Source organism: Bos javanicus, chromosome 8, assembly GCF_032452875.1.
Source record: "Bos javanicus breed banteng chromosome 8, ARS-OSU_banteng_1.0, whole genome shotgun sequence".
In the NCBI taxonomy this organism is placed as follows: Eukaryota; Metazoa; Chordata; class Mammalia; order Artiodactyla; family Bovidae; genus Bos; species Bos javanicus.
The window spans coordinates 41,793,126-41,810,020 of record NC_083875.1 but is presented as its reverse complement, the minus strand read 5'-3'; the positions used below and the strand labels follow the sequence as shown (position 1 = coordinate 41,810,020).

Below are 16,895 nucleotides of genomic sequence, written 5' to 3'. Positions count from 1 at the left end.
TAAAGTAAATGAAAATAATTTATTTAATCAGATACAAATTAAAATTTCATAAACCTGCCTTAATAGCTTACTAGTCTCCTTGCAATATTTAGTTACTTAAAAGTAAAGATAAATATCTAAAAATGAGAGTTTATTACTATCTCATGATCAAGAGAATTGTCTTTTAAATAAATTTTTAAAATCTATAAAATAATTTGAAAACAAATCCATAATAAAATATTTGAATGGTACTAACATAAATTGCCTTTTGTAAAAGTGAAAACTTGTGCCAAAATTAAAGTTTAACATAAAATACTTTTAGTCCAAAGATATGTTTGCATATATAAAAATGTTAATCAGGCCATTCTTAATCAAAGAAAAGCTTCCACAGAAATAGTAAGATAATTACAGCACAGGTTGACTTAAAATACTCATAAGCCTAAATAATATTACTCAAGCCCCCAGTGAGTAACCTGGAGAAAACTAAGTTTTTATTGGATTGGCCATGTGGTCCTCTAAAGTGGCTTAAGCAAGTCACTCAATTTGCACTGGCTGTTTTGCAAACATTGTTTTCATTATATAGTTCTACATTCTTATGATTATTTTTCATTTCTAGTCCAGTTTTCAAAAATCTGAGTTTATTTGTAATATGTATTTGTGTGTCTGTGTATGTACACACACATCCATATGTGTATACATAATTATACACATATTATGTACACAAAATCATTAGTGGTTTGAAAAATTCCACAAGGGTGGATATTCTAGTGGATATATATAAAGTTTTATAGCAGCAAAGCTGGGCTTTGTTCCCTGTGCCCTGTTTGCAGGAAGAGGAACTCTTATTCCTTGCCAGAAGCCTGGAGATCTCGTGGGAAGAGCACGGGGAGGTCAAGTGGAGGTAAAAGCCCTGAAGGATGAGAGGTGGCTCTGCTGTGGCCATGAAAGCTCCAGCAAGGAAGCCTGCCAGCAGCTGTACATACAAGGGCAGTGCTCCTAGAAACTCACTGTGTAAGCAGAAATTGGTTTAGGAGTTATCATACACGATTTTGAAATTTAGCTGAGGAGTATAATCTACATTCTACATGCCAGCATTTAACCTTTGAGTTTTGACACAGTGACGAAACTTTAAGTCAGATCTTTGTGTCTAAAACAGTATTAAGAAGGGACTAATTTTTATTATAAGAGAAACTGGGCAGTTAAATGTAACCTGAAGGCATTTACTCCATGTGTTACCCCAGGGAAGTTAATGCCTGTTATAAGATACATTGTTTCCTTGGGTTTGTCTTTAATAAAATATATTTAGACAGTAATTCAATATCCTTAACATTTACTAATTTAGAAATAAACCATTGCTATTTCTTTTACTCCTTCATAAAATGTCTTAAAATATTTGTTTATAAAAAAAAATAAAATAAAATAAAATAAAATATTTGTTTATATTTATGATTTTGAAAGCCTATGAAATACCACAGGAACTTTTAACTTTTATCTTTAAAACCTGAGTATTCTACTAATGAACTAACAAATTCATGTAAGGGTCGAAACCAAGATAATTGCATCTTTCAACCTTTGCATTTAATCTATATTAATCAGAGTAGATTAAGGAAGATGAACAGTTCCTATTTTTCCCAAAGGGAAATACTGATTGACAAATTAAAAAAAAAATACATATTGCATTCACCAATTAACATCTAAATGTAACATTTGGCATTTTTTCCCAGATGGATTATTATCCATTAGGATTCATTTTAAGTTCAGTTCACTGATGATATGCATTTTGACAGGTCTTATTTTCATCATAACTTATATTTACAACACAGCCAAGTCAAGGGAAAGTGAGCATAAAACAACATTTTGCTTTGAGCTGAATATATTTCAATAGCTAAAATGCAAAACTGATGAAACAGTTATTTGCTAAATTGTGAAAGGTATATGTGAAAATAAATGCCTAAAGCTATTTATATATTTTAAAGGGAATTTTTTAGATGTACAAGCTGAAGAATGTTACATGAAATTTAGGGACAATTAACTTAAGAACATTTCTGCATTTAAATTTATAATCCAGAGTATCCCAAATTGGATACAGTATAACCATTAAATACCAATTTATATTAATTATAACTGAGAAGGAATATAAAATAAACTTAAATCTGCAATGAAGAGAATTAAGATATTCTAATTCCATTTAGGAAGACCACCCATCATTTACCCATAACATTTTAACATGCCAAAAAACTTAGAAATATTTAAATAAACTAAAGGCTCCACATGAAGAAATGACAGACCAGCCATTCTTTCATTCAAATGGTATACAGGGAAAAGACCCTGTCTATCAATAAGGCTCACACATACACCTAATCGAAGCACACTTCATAACAAAGGATGCACATATGAGTCCCCAGATAAATGCACACATGATTGGCAAAGATACTTAGAATACTGAAGGTAAGATAAGGTCTTTTCCCATCCATTATTTGTTTTCTATGTTTAATCATTTAGCAAATATTTAGTGAGAATCTACTAGGTACCAGGCACTGTTCTAGGCACCAGGGATGTTATCAGGGGACAAAACATATCAATCTTTACTGTCTTAGAATTTTCACTTGTCAATAAATATTTACCATCTGCCTGTATGATGCTATTACTGAAATAAGTGCCATTATGTTAATAATGTTAATAGAACATGGCATTCAATGTAACTGTACTCAGTCACTGGTGAGGTTGGATATGAAAAAGGCAAGTTGTAAATGTATTTTGACCTGCATGATAACAGCATGATGATGATAAAAATAGAGCAGCAGTACAAAATATTCTTAAGAATATGCTGAACAAGGATATAAAGTGTAATACCTCACTCCATCTTCAAATGTGTAGAAAGAGAGGTGAAAAATGAAGCAATCAAGATGGATTATACTGACAGGGGTTATTTATTTGACTCTAATAACAGACTCCTGAATTATTGCAAATAATCAAATATATAACGAGAAAATAGAAAATCTATTCTATTCCATGTTGCAAAATAGAATGACAATGACTTTCAGCTCAAAAATCATGACTAATGAGTATGGAACACAACTTATTGAAAATTTCTCCTAAGTTTTGCCTAATGAAATCGGTCCTTTGTAGACACTGATGTCAGGGAACTACCATCATAAAGTTGAATTCATGTCCACTTCAAAGAATCCCACAAACCTCAAATATTTCTGTGTCATATATAGGAAGGGATAAAGGTAACTTCCAGTTTATTAACATTGAAATTGTTAGCCATATTTAAATTAAAAAGAAAACACTTCACACATGTTTTTTATACAACTGAAGATCACCAATTAGTTTAACAATTTAAAATACCCTCACCAGGTGATTATTAACTGGAATGCATGTAGTAGCTTATTCCTTGGATATATATAACAAAAATTAGGAGCATCACTAACTTTCCAAGGACAGAAAGACAGGAGGACCTTTTTTTTTTCTGTTCAGGTAAAAACAAAACCTGACCATCACCAGAAACACTGACTCCTTCTTCACTACTTATATCCATCTAAAGAATCATTTTTATTTCCAAAGACTTGATTATAAATGTGTTATTTTCAAGTAAAAGTAACTGTACCTCAGAGGTGTAGTAACAATGAATCAGGATATTTAGAGAAAGATTATCACTGCATTAGCAACAGTTATGCCCATCTTTCTATACAATGAAAGGCCTCTGTCAGTTGTAAACAGTATGGGAGAGCTGCCATGCTATGTGATAAAAAATATAAAGCCATAGAGTAAAAAATATGTCTCTACTGTTTATGCAGCTTAATACACACATTCGTTAACATTAGTGCTTCATGAATTTTGTAAGAGAATAACAATTTTAAAATATCTGAAAAGTTTAAAAATCAAAACATACAAGAAAAAATTTTCTTATATCCACATTGTTATTCATAAGACTAATTAATTTGATTAATTCAAATTAAATTAAGCATATCACATATTTTATTAAAATATATATCTCAAACGAAAATGACATGTGAATTGAATATCAAAGCACAAATTCTAGGATGTCTGAAAGTTCAAAAAAGTAACTGGAAACTTAAGGAATTTTATTTTATACCTCTGCACATTTTTGACCAAAATAAACAACACTTTCAACACTTGCCATTTTCATAACAAAACACCAGGTGGTCCTCACCCCCTCCCCAAAACAAACATTCTAATAGTATATAGTAAATCAGCCTTTACACACAACCACAGATTCATGCCAACACAGCAGGAATATACCTATGAAACATATTGATATAAAAGAGTTATATACTGCATACAAATTTTCAGAAAGGGGAAAATCATATTCCTTAAACTTTCAAAAGAAGGGCCAAAATATATATTACTTTAGAATTTATAATCTATAATTTTCACCAAAATTGTAGTCATTCTCCAAGTGCATTAACCTGTTTTTATTTGCCATGATACCTCCCTTTGGAAAAACAGAAAAACAAACTACTTCATCTAAAAACAAATATGTAAGAACATAACGAAGTATTTTGTGTTATGTTGGAATATAAAATTTAAATGTTTGAAAATCCACATATTTAAAAAGCATAATGAAAACATTTTCTATAAGGTAAAGTTTATTGAAAAAAATGATATTTTATTTCATTTGTGTGATCCAATTTTGGACTGTTCCATCATAAAATATGGGGAAGAATTAAAAATAACTTATCTCAAAAAAATAAATAAATAAAAATAAAAATAACTTATCTCTAAGAATTCATTGTCGGTTGGGAGGGAAAACTCTAATTCTTATTATACTGTTACTGATACTAATTTAGCAGAAGAACTGTCTAGACAGATTTAAGTCTAGGTCTATTTACTCTTCCTCAAATATTCAGAAATCATGATAAAATAATTCGCAATCAATTTTCATTGATTCCCCATAATTTGAACATTTAATGAGAATGTTTATAGTTTCACAAATGGTTATCACTTTCTTATCCTCACCAGTGTTATAGTGATACTGCATCTGGGTAATGGTTAAAAGCTTTAAGAAATAGTAACAACAATACTGTTTTATCTCAATTATTAGCAGTTTATGGCTTATTTAGAGCCTCACTTCTTCTCTTGGCCCAGACTTATTTTTATTTAAGTCTTAGGATCTGAGCTCCTCTGGAGAGCTGTTTCCTGCCCATTGTTAAATACATTATTTTAAACAGTTTATCACTGGGTTTGGCATTAATGTTTTTTCCACTTAAAGGATATTACTGGACATACAAATAGAGACAACCATTTTGCCATCTCAGACATGAAGATGCAGATTACAAACATTTGCTTCATAACATTTTAAATAAACACCACACTAGCAAAATTTAAATCATCAGCCACTTTTTATCAGTCATGGCAGCTTGTTATTAACTTGGATGTGTTATATCTGTACCAAAACAGTACAAAATCCTAATGAAGTAGTATATTGTGGGCTCTATTTTTAGCTAGTCCACTGTACAAAAATGCCATTAAGTGATATAGAGATCATAAGCAGCTGAGAAAGGAAGGTTAAGAAGCAAAATAAATAAGTAAATAAATAAAACAAGCATTTAGAAGCAAGCAACACATGCAGAACAAGCAAGAGATTAGTTTACATGAAGAAGAGGCAACTTACATGGCTGTTGAGAAGAGAGCTTCTGTGAGTGGACAGACCGTCAGACTTTTGCAGCGTCTCAATCGCCATTTCAATCTGATAATAGATGTCATTAAAAAAAGGGCTCAAGACAAGATAGTAATAAAAGGCTCACCAGAGAATTTTTGATAGATTCTTTAAAGTTCAATTTCTCCTTCAATGGTGGCTAATGAATAGCTCTCACTAAATGTGTATTTCCCCCTTCCTCCCCCCAATCCCAGAGAATAACATAAAAACAGGCACACTAATAATAAGCTCAATCATAAAAGTAAACCTTTTGAATATTCCACAATTATAATCAGAAGGGAGACCTGAGGAGCAGGAACCCCAGTGGATTGTGCTAGTTAAAACATTCTTGACTTTCATAGTTCAAGATGTTAGATAGTAACCTCTCTCTCTAGTCTCCCACCTAAAAAGTATTTAATATTTGCCCTATTCTGTCACAAAAGGAAAATAGTACAGATTTTGTATTTTACATACATTAATATTTTAATGCAAATGTGCAGACACCCTATTAATGTTCAAAAGTTACTAAATCTAACCATTTCTCTCTAAACCCTGTATTAAAACTTGGAAGTGGAGCATCATTAGTATGACACATTTAGACGTAAGCATGGATCCTATATCATATTTTAAGATGTGGTGGTGAGGCAGAGATATTAGAAATGATAGCAGAAATGGAATGTAGAAGAGAAAATAATTCAGAGCCAACAAAGAAAAGGGACAACCACAGAAACAATTTTATTCTGTGTAATCTCAGTGTATGATGAGTGATCATAACACCTTAATTAAGCAGGAGGTGCCAATAATAAATGAGATGTGCTGTTGATCCCTTCATATTTAAAGATAACTATCTCTGAGCTCCTAGCACTACAGCATTTTCTGTAAGATCAGGGTCCAAACACCCTGTATTTGATTACTGGATTTTATTAACAACATTAGCGAAAGTTAAATTTTAAAATCACACTATATAAGAAAGAAATCATTATTTTTATTTTTGCTACCTGATCAAATCAATATTCATATAAGCAGTTAAGAAAAATATTTCATGCTTTAAAACATAGATAAGTTATATTTTACACTAGCTATGGAAATTAACGATGCCTTGAAATGTTAACATACTGCCTACTCCTATCCAAAAAAAAAAAAAAGGATGGCAAAATCCATAGCAGAGCAAAGTCTTGTTTTTCCCACCAAGTGTCCAATTGCTTTATGGTAGAATACTTTATAGATAGAATGTTCAGTCTCAATTATGCCAACATTAAATTTAGTTTCCTTAGGAATTGGTAGCTTTAATTTTATGTTATTTCTCCAAGTTACTGGTTCTTCTTTCTCAGAGTTAATAAAATGTAATACAGAGAAGGATGTTAGATTAGAAATTATAGAAAAATACTCTTAAATATGTATTAAAAGAATTCATAAGGTGATAGAACACAATTTATTATTTTGTTAAATTTTTTTAGGTCACACACTTAAGTAAACTGGCTTCTGAAATACTCTTTGCCAGATGGAATGTTAATGTATTTCATCATTATACTTGAAAATAAACTGATGAAAATGATACTGTACAAGCCAAAAAGAGTAATGTAAATTCTACTAAATTTACTAAATGTTAAATTGTAAAACTAAAGAATCTCAGTATTACATCTCTTAAAAAGGTATCAATAAGTATTTCTACTTTCAGAGAGAAAACATGTATCAAGAGATAGCTGAAGAGTCCCATCCTTAAGTGACTGTAAATCTCCTCTAGGAAGAATTTGCTCAAAACTCTAATTTGCTAAAATGCCTACTTTTTTTTTTAAGTTTAAATATGGAAAATTTGAAATTAGATTTTAGTCTATTTAAAAATAAAATAATCTGTTTCCTGTGATTTTAGAGGTTTAGGTGAAAGGTAAAAATCACCAAAAATGTAAGAGCAGAGCAATAATGTGGGAGAGATCCTCATTCAGATTTGCTTGTTAACAGCAATTTCCATTTCTTTATGACTAAAGGATTTGTTGTTTTTGACAATTAAAAATTGAGTGCAGTAAACAAACATTTTCCATTTCTTCCCTAAACTAATTAAGCTTTGGACTAATAGCTTAGCTTGTTTCCTTTCCTTTTTTTATAAAAATAAGTTCTCTGAACTAAGGTATGTTATAGCCCAGTTGTGTCTCTTAACAATTCTAGGACTGAGCGTCTAATAGTGCACACGTTCTCTCCACGATTATCTAATGCTAGGATACGTGTTGCTTTGAGGTTTAGACTGGTCCATGGTGATCCTGTACTACTGCCTCATAATCAGGTAAGAAGCTATGGCAACTACTCTTAGATCAAATGGTGGGATGCTCTATTTGAGATGAGATGTTCGGCCTGGAAAGCCAGGCTTGTAAGTGTGATTAATGGAGTGGGTGAGACTTAAAACTCCCTGTGTGAAAGAGCAGGTAAGAAACTGATATTCCAGCCACAATGGGCACACAAATTCTTAGAAAAATAAGTCTTTTCTGGAAGATAAAAAAAGATACTTAGTAATATATAAATACTTGGGGCAAGTTAAAACCCTCCAGATTCACCAGGTAAAACAGGATTCCTATGAGAATGGGAATCTACTCTGAGGGTAGTTATCAGAGAGAGAAACCCTTGCTCCAGTGCTACTGCAGAAACATTTTCAGAAACTGGAAAAGAGGATTTCACACTGTGTTTAGAAACATCATTGAAATATTAGAAGACTGACCACCCTTTCGGTCAGAAAAGTGACAGAGATCAATGAAAAGTTTTCCAGCTATAGGAGTTACAAGTGTGGGATGACCAACCTCAGATGCTACCCCAACAGAATGCCTGGCAAAGTCTGAAGAGTCAGAATTCAGGAAATGTGGAGAGCTTCCTACATGCACAGGCCAGGTTTCCTCCTGACCACACAATAGCAGGAAGATAGAAGACTGCTTTACAGTGTGCTGCATGACAAAGCACTACGGAGCATAATTCTAAAGATCTGGTTTGAGCATTTGCTGAGAATATTTTACAGTGAAGACTATTCAGGGAAACCCAGACTTCATCAGCAGGGACACCCATGAGTTTTGCTCTGAGTGAAGCCTAAATTGGGTGAAGAAAGAGAGGAAGGTAACACCAGTTGCTACGACAAAACAATGTCTGGGTTTGTGTCACCAGTTAGGAACTGGAGAAGTAAAGTAAATGACTCGGTTCCCACAACCAAACACTGAATTCTCAAAAGACAGAATACCAGGGCTTCCCTCATTTGGGCAAAAGTTTCTCCATACTAAGAATGTGACCTAAATATCAGGCTGCAGACTCTTTTCCAATCACTGAAATGCTAACGTTGCCTTTTTAGAATCAAAGGACAGGTGGAGAGTCTCCAAGCACCCAGGGTAACTTGAGGCTAGTAAGATATTCACCCAAGAATCAGTGTCATGATACACACTTAGAAAAGTCACACCAAGCCCTTAAGAAAAGAGGATGAGAGAGCACAGGAGAGGGGTCAAATGCTGTCTGAGGTCCGGTAAATACAGTGTTTGTATTCTCTTTTCCAGAGCTCAAAGAGATCAATATTGTACTTTTACTAAAGCAGCAAATATTTTTAAAGAGAAAAATGTAACAAGAAAAAAGCATTTTGCCTATTATTTATAATTCCCCATCATTATTTATAATTGGTATTTATGGTTCCCTGTTGCCTTTTCACGCAGGAGAATCCTTATCACAGGATGGCATCTTGTTTTGCAGAGCTATCATCAGGCTTTAAGTGCTCTGCTGGAGGGTTGAGAGATTTGAGGAGACTGGGACCTGGGCAGAGTGGAAGGGAACGTTCATTGGCAGATGATGGGCAGACTGGGGAGGACAGGTGGTGCAGAGGGGCTCTGAGGGACTCTGCAGTGTGTAACCCTTTACCCTCAGCTCTTTCCTCCACAACATCATCAGTAAAATTGATGCCCCACTCACACATACCTTAGGTACAAGGAGTCAAAACTGGCTGGAGCACAGGCTTCATTTAGGGGCAGTTGATGCTGTCATAAAGGTAAATCTCAGGTTCAAATGCAGAGAAACTTGGAGAGGTATTGAGTCTTTTATTTATTGTTGACATTAATTTTGTCATCACCATTACTTCTAAGAGAGAGAGTTATTTAAGTAATTCTGGAAACAGTTGTTTTAGAGCTAATCTTATTTCAAACATCAGGATGCATCAATGTTGGGGAATGTCAATCACCTTCAGTGAAAAGGAACAGGAAGGTTGACCTCAAACTGAGAGATGCTGAATCTTTTTGCAGGAGTTGCTCAGGGCCAAAAAGAGGGTCCCCTGTACATGTGATTTATATACATATTATGGGCATCTATTCCATGGCCCAAATAGAATATCATAAATGTGGACAGTTAGAACTTTGTCTTAATGTAAATATCGACCATTCAATTACATGCCATTAACAGAAGGAAAAAGAATAATTATATCAACTTATTCATTGTCTATAGGTCAAGGCATTTTCTAGTGACTCTGAAATGGCTTTTAATCTTTTTTAAAGACTAAAGGTCAAGATTGATATATTCAACTACCACTATAATTAAAATTGGTCTCATTGGTAGAAATTATTTCCTTTCTAGAACTAAGAAAGCAATTTAAAAATAGAAAATAATACCACAATGTTTTATGATTCATAAAGCCTTTTTAGATTAAATCTTTTGATCTTCACAACTTTGTGAAACAGCAAAGGCAAGCAATATTATCTCCTTTTCACAGATCAGAAAATTGAATGTCTCTGGGATTATATAGGTATTTATACACCTGGAGACTGGAATCCAAGATTTATCACTCTACATTCAACATAATTTCCATTTTATACAAATACAACATGAACATTAATCAAGTGGAAATATCACTGTTTTTAACAAAATATCTTCTGAGGAGTGGCTTTTAAGATTAAAATTTGTTAAATGATTTGCTATTAACAAGATTCATTTTCTAATAGAAAGGGCTTAAATATGATGAATAAGCATTGCTTGAAAATGATTTCAAAATGATCAAGTTACAAAGCAACAAAAAGTTTTGAATGATAGTTAATTTTACTTATCATAAAATAGTTATGTAATGATTAATTTTCTTATTAATATGGGTTATTTTATTAACCTCACAAGTTAACATTTTTTAGAGAAACATCATTTTTGTTTCCTTGTAAAAGGAAAGTAAATTCGTTAGAGAAACCCAATGAAGAGAATACACTTAAGACTGGAAATTTCCTTTGTGATAACTTTTCTCCTGAACTCTTGACTTTACATTTTGTTTGAATTTGAGATCAAGTAAGATACAAATGGGTTTCCCTGGTAGCTCAGCTGGTAAAGAATCCACCTGCAATGCATGGTACCCTGGTTTGATTCCTAGGTCAGGAAGAGCCCTGGAGAAAGGGATAGGGTACTCACTCCAGTATTCTTGGGCTTCCCTTGTGGCTCAGAAGGTAAATAATCTGCCTGCAATGTGGGATTGTACACTTGGGCTCGATCCCTGGGTTGGGAAGATCCTCTGGAGGAGGGCATGGCAATCCACACCAGTATTCTTGCCTGGAGAATCCCCATGGACAGAGGAGCCTGGTGGGCTACTGTCCATGGGGTCGCAAAGAGTTGTACGTGATTGAGCGACTAAGCACAGCACAGCAAGACACAAATATTTCTACTTGGTGGCTTGTTTAGAAAAAGTACCTGTGATCACTGACATGAGCCATGTGACAACTGCCCTATACCTGTTAGAAATGACCACCTCCTGGTGTGTTAGTGTGTACTGGATGGCGGGGGACTTTCACAGTAAGTATTGCAAACCAGGAGCACAAAGGAAAAAACCCTTTCACTCTGGATTTAGTCTATATAATCACAACACAGGTGTTTTCCAAGTGTGGTCCTAGACGCTGGTTAGAATCATCTGAACGTGTGTTAGAAATGCAAAACAACAATAATGAAAAAAAAATAAAAAGAATGGAGCTCAAATTCAGTGCTCTGTGACAACCTAGAGGGGTAAGATGGGATGGGAGGTGGGTGGGAGTTTAAGAGGGAGGGGACATATGTATACCTGTGGCTGATTCATGTTGATGTATGGCAGAAACTAACACAATATTGTAAAGTAATCATCCTCCAATTAAAAATAAATTTTTTAAAAAAGAATGAAAACTGCATCCTGGCTGCTCATATGTGCTGCTGATGCTTTGATCTCTTCTCCAGTTTTTCCAAAGCAGCACTTTTCAGAAAGTAAGGTGTAACCCATTAGTAGGTTATGAAATCAACTACCCTGACCAGCATTTTTTAAACATTAAAGAAATCAAATAGAGTAGAAGAATACTCAAATATCCTGGCACACAGTATGCATAACTTTGGCTTCAGTCCTCCGTACATGAATGTATATTGTATATATAATAGTCATATGTGTGGGCATGCAAGTGTGTGCTCATGAATGTATGTATGTATGTAGGAGTAGTAAAAGGCTACAATGTAACGGTATTTTCACTGTAGATTGTGGCCCCCAAACATTGAATGCTCTGCGTGACCAGTTAGTCCCTTCTAGTAACTGGATCCCTTCTAAGGATCTACAAGTGTTTCTTGGGCCCATGAATCCCTGCAATGCAGACAGAAACAGCTCACTGAAGCTAAAGTTGTGAATACGATACTACTCTGTAAGTTGTACATTCAACCGATGCAGAAATCAACATGTGAACATATTACTCCATAGCAAGTATGAACATTAAAGAAAAGTTTCAATGAAAAATTCAGGACTGGTTGTTCTTTTAACTCTTAAAAAAATTTAAAGTGCCCAGAAAACACACTTAATCAGTTTTGCTTTTCATCTCTTGAACCAGAAGTAGCTAGTATCTTAATCTTATACATTAAGCATTTACAGAAAAGAAGTCTTAGATATTGCAAATGTTTAACTGTATGAAATTTTTTTTACTCAGTTATAATTTTATGACATCTAAAATTTTTTTTATTGTTTTGCTTTCAACCTGAAGTTTTGGCAATTTTGTATTCCCTCAAGCTATTTTGAAATATTGATAAGAAAAACAAAACAAAACAAAACATCTACAAAAGATACTTGCATGAACTGAATGTGTTCTGAGAACATTTGGTTTAACTAAGTGAACTGAAACCACTGCCATTTTGGGCTTCTATTATGCTGCTGCTAAGTCGCTTCAGTCCTGGCCGACTCTGTGCGACCCCACAGAGGGCAGCGCACCAGGCTCCCCCGTCCCTGGGATTCTCCAGGCAAGAATACTGGAGTAGGTTGCCATTTCCTTCTCCAATGCATGAAAGTGAAAAGTGAAAGTGAAGTCGCTCAGTCGTGTCGGACTCTTAGCAACCCCATGGACTGCAGCCTACCAGGCTCCTCCATCCATGGGATTCTCCAGGCAAGAGTACTGGAGTGGGGTGCCATTGCCTTCTCCATTGAGTATTCTGTAAATCCCACATCCCTCCACCCTCACCAGGACTCTTTGAGACTAGCGTTACTGGTGCATGAATATAAAATTAATTTTAAGATATAAATTGTATAAGCTCTAGGGATTACAATCACCCTTCAGGAATCTGCTAGGCTAGGGTTAGGTGATAGGATTTAAGGCCAAATTTATATTTTCAAATTTAAGATTTCAAATCTGCCTTTTGCAGACTATTTTGAGTACTATGAACATTTTCAGTTTATATTTAGTTCATTTAATCATTAAAACAGAGGTTTTCTCAAAGTGTAATTCTAGATCAGCATTATCAGAATCACCAGATACTTAAAAGAAATGCAAATCTTAGGTCCTTCTCCACACTCAATCAAAAGGCTTGAGGGTGGGGCCTGGAAATGCATTTAATCAATGCTCCAAATACAATGTACATTCAAGTTTGAGGAACACTGTACTAAACATACTTCTTGATAAAAGTGAAAGAGAAGAGTGAAAAAAGTTGTCTTAAAACTCAACATTCAGAAAACTAAGATCATGGCATCCGGTCCCATCACTTCAGGGCCAATAGATGGGGAAACAATGGAAACATGACTGCAGCCATGAAATTAAAAGATGCTTGCTTCTTGGAAGAAAAGCTGTGATCAACCTAGACAGCATATTCAAAAGCAGAGACATTACTTTGCCAACAAAGGTCCATCTAGTCAAAACTATGGGTTTTCCAGTAGTCATGTACGGATGTGAGAGTTGGACTATAAAGAAAGGTGAGCACCAAAGAATTCATGCTTTTGAAATGTGCTGTTGGAGAAGACTCTTGACAGTCCCTTGGACTGCAAGGAAGTCAAATCAGTCAATCCTAAAGGAAATCAGTCCTGAATATTCACTTGAAGGACTGATGCTGAAGCTGAAACTCTAATACTTCAGCCACCTGACGCGAAGAGCTGACTCATTAGAAAAGGCCCTGATTGTGGGAAGATTGAAGGCAGGAGGAGAAGGGGATGATAGAGGATGAGATGGTTGGATGGCATCACCGATTTGATGGACATGAGTTTGAGCAGGCTCCGGGAGTTGATGAAGGACAGGGAAACCTGGAGTGTTACAGTCCATGGGGTTGCAGAGTCGGACAGGACTGAGTGACTGAAACTTGAAACTTGTACTAAACAAGATCAAATCTTTTTCTTTGCCAGGGTTAGACTGCAATTAATACTTCAGGGAGAATAAATAAAGCGGTAACAGGTATTCCTACAATGGCCCCGGCTAACTCTATGTAAGGTGTGTTTCTTAAGCATTATTTGAATTTTTGCCTCTCTTCATTCTCTTGCTAGTCAATCTTACCCAACTTTTAGATATTTTGCAATTTATATTAGTAACATAAACAGAAGATAATCATAATTTTGGTGAATCTAAAATTAATCAATTTATAACATATTAACATTTGTAATTTAAAAAATAATGTGATAAGAAAGAAAATGAAAGCTAACCACTTGAAAGAAGTTTGGGGCTCTTTGCGGATTTCCATTTTTTGCCTTGGAGTATTAGGTACCTTTCCTTCAGTGATGAAATTAGCTCTATTACCCATACTGTGAACCTTTACATCCATAGAAGCACAGTGCCTGGTCAATAGTGATTGCTCAATAAATGACTGAGAGAGTTAGTGATTAAAGAGAACAATCCAGACTCTGAGTACACGAATAAAAATACTAAATGTTCACCTTCACTCCAAAATATTTAATAGTAAGAATGGTTCTACACATCTTTACTAAATTTAATGCAAGTTTTCATTCTCTAAGCTTTCTACAGTCTAATAAAAGAGGACATTTTCTAAAACCAAGGATCAAGGTTTAATTTGAACCATGATACCTCGTAGACAATCTTTTATTGGGCATAAAGTGAAAGAAAAGGTTGTAGTCACATGCATTTGGGTAGATACACTTTATAACCATTAAGAGCTTGCCTGAATTTTTTTAAAATAATAAATCACTTTTTAACTAAAAATATATTCATATGCCTCCCACCCTTTTTCCTTCTTGCATTCTTCTAGAGATATCTTTGTACTTATATAAGCATATAGGAATGTATGGGGCTTCCCTGGTGGCTCAGGCAGTAAAGAATCGGCCTGCAATGCAGGAGATCTGGGTTTATCCCTGGGTAGGGAAAATTCCCTGGAGAAGGAAATGGCAACCCACTCCAACATTCTTGTCTGGGAAATCCCATGGACAGAGAAGCCTGACTACAGTTCATGAGGTCATGAAGACTTGGACATGACTGAGTGACTAACACTTTCACTTTCTTTCTTTCATAGAAAAAAGTATGTTTCTATTCAATGTACACACACATGCACACATATACACACTACTTGTTTTTTCATTTAACAATATATTTGGGGATCTTTCCATATCTATTTACACACATATATACACATACACACTGCCTCACTCTTTTTAATGCCTGTATAAAATCCCACTGAATGGACAAACAGAAAAATACATATTTATTTTTCTGGTGATGGACAATTAGGCTTCTTCCAATCTTTTTCTAATACAAATAACTTGAATGAATATAGTTGTTTATGCAGCATTTCACATATGTAAAAGTATCACCAGTGGATTAAATTCTTATAAGTACTCTGAGTCAATGCTGCTGCTGCTGCTGCGTCACTTCAGTCGTGTCTGACTCTGTGCGACCCCATAGACGGCAGCCCACCAGGCTCCCCCATCCCTGGGATTCTCCAGGCAAGAACACTGGAGTGGGTTGCCATTTCCTTCTCCAATGCATGGAAGTGAAAAGTGAAAGTGAAGTTGCTCAGTCATGTCCGACTCTTAGCGACCACATGGACTGCAGTCCACCAGGCTTCTCCGTCCATGGGGTTCTCCAGGCAAGAGTACTGGAGTGGGTTGCCATTGTCTTCTCTGAGTCAATAGATATGTGTATTTTTAATCTTGATTAAAATTTCCTATTGCTCACCAATCCTATACCAATATAGTTTCTTAAGAACATGGGACTGCCTATTTCCTTATGCCTTTGCCAAGGTTTACTAACTTTTCAGTTTTGCCTGTGTGAGAGAGAAAAAATAGTATCTCTTCGTAGTTTATTTTTCATTTCTTTTTCAGTAGATTGCTTCTTCAAATGCTTTCTTCATTTTTGGTCTTTTTTTTTTCTGAAGGATTTCTAAGAGTGGTCTGTATATTAAATGAATTCATGCTTTGAATATAATGTTTCAAATCTTGATGTGAGGTTGTTACTTCACTGTTGCCTTTTTTTGTTGTGGTTTCTTTCATATGGAATGTTTTTACTTTTATGGAGCTGATCACACCAATGTATTTTTTTGTAGGATCTAAATTTTATATAGTTTCCCCATTATAAGAGAATGATAATAAAAATATTTTTCCTTCCAAGTGAAATTAATTTTTATATTTGGAGTAATGTATGGAACCAATCTAATTTTCTCTTTAAAATAGTTACCCAGTTGTCTCAAACATCATTTATCAATAGTTCATCATTTTTCTACCCACAGGCAATGCCATTTTTATATTCCTAAATGCATTTGGCCTATTTATGATTTTTAGTCTATTACTGGCCTATATTAGCCTATTCATGTGCATAGATAATTGTTTTAAGTATTAATTTTATGTACATTTGAATAACTGGTATGGCCATTTGTATCCCATGTCATTCATCATTAGTTTTCTTTTTACACAACTTTCTTCACTATTCTTGTAGGGAGGTTTATTTATGTAAACAGCCTTTCTTAGAAAAGAAAAAACCTACTGGTATCTTGATTGAGATCATATTAAAATTTTTTAAGTTAATTTATGGAGATTCAAAATATTTGATAGTGAAACTTCTTCTTCAATTAC

The 16,895-nt window shown here is 34.5% G+C and overlaps 1 protein-coding gene across 6 annotated transcripts in view; it reads right to left on the bottom strand.

Annotated features, from left to right (window-relative positions):
- The window catches only part of RFX3 (regulatory factor X3), a 339,201-nt gene that overhangs the window by 88,843 nt on the left and 233,463 nt on the right, over nucleotides 1-16,895 (bottom strand). For 5 of the 6 annotated variants that reach the window (XM_061425412.1, XM_061425410.1, XM_061425409.1 and 2 more), the window contains one exon: nucleotides 5,618-5,692. The exons of the other annotated variant lie outside the window; for it this stretch is intronic. In XM_061425412.1, coding sequence (XP_061281396.1) covers nucleotides 5,618-5,692 — 75 coding nt within the window. The remainder of the gene's footprint in view (nucleotides 1-5,617; nucleotides 5,693-16,895) is intronic. 6 annotated transcript variants of the gene reach the window in all.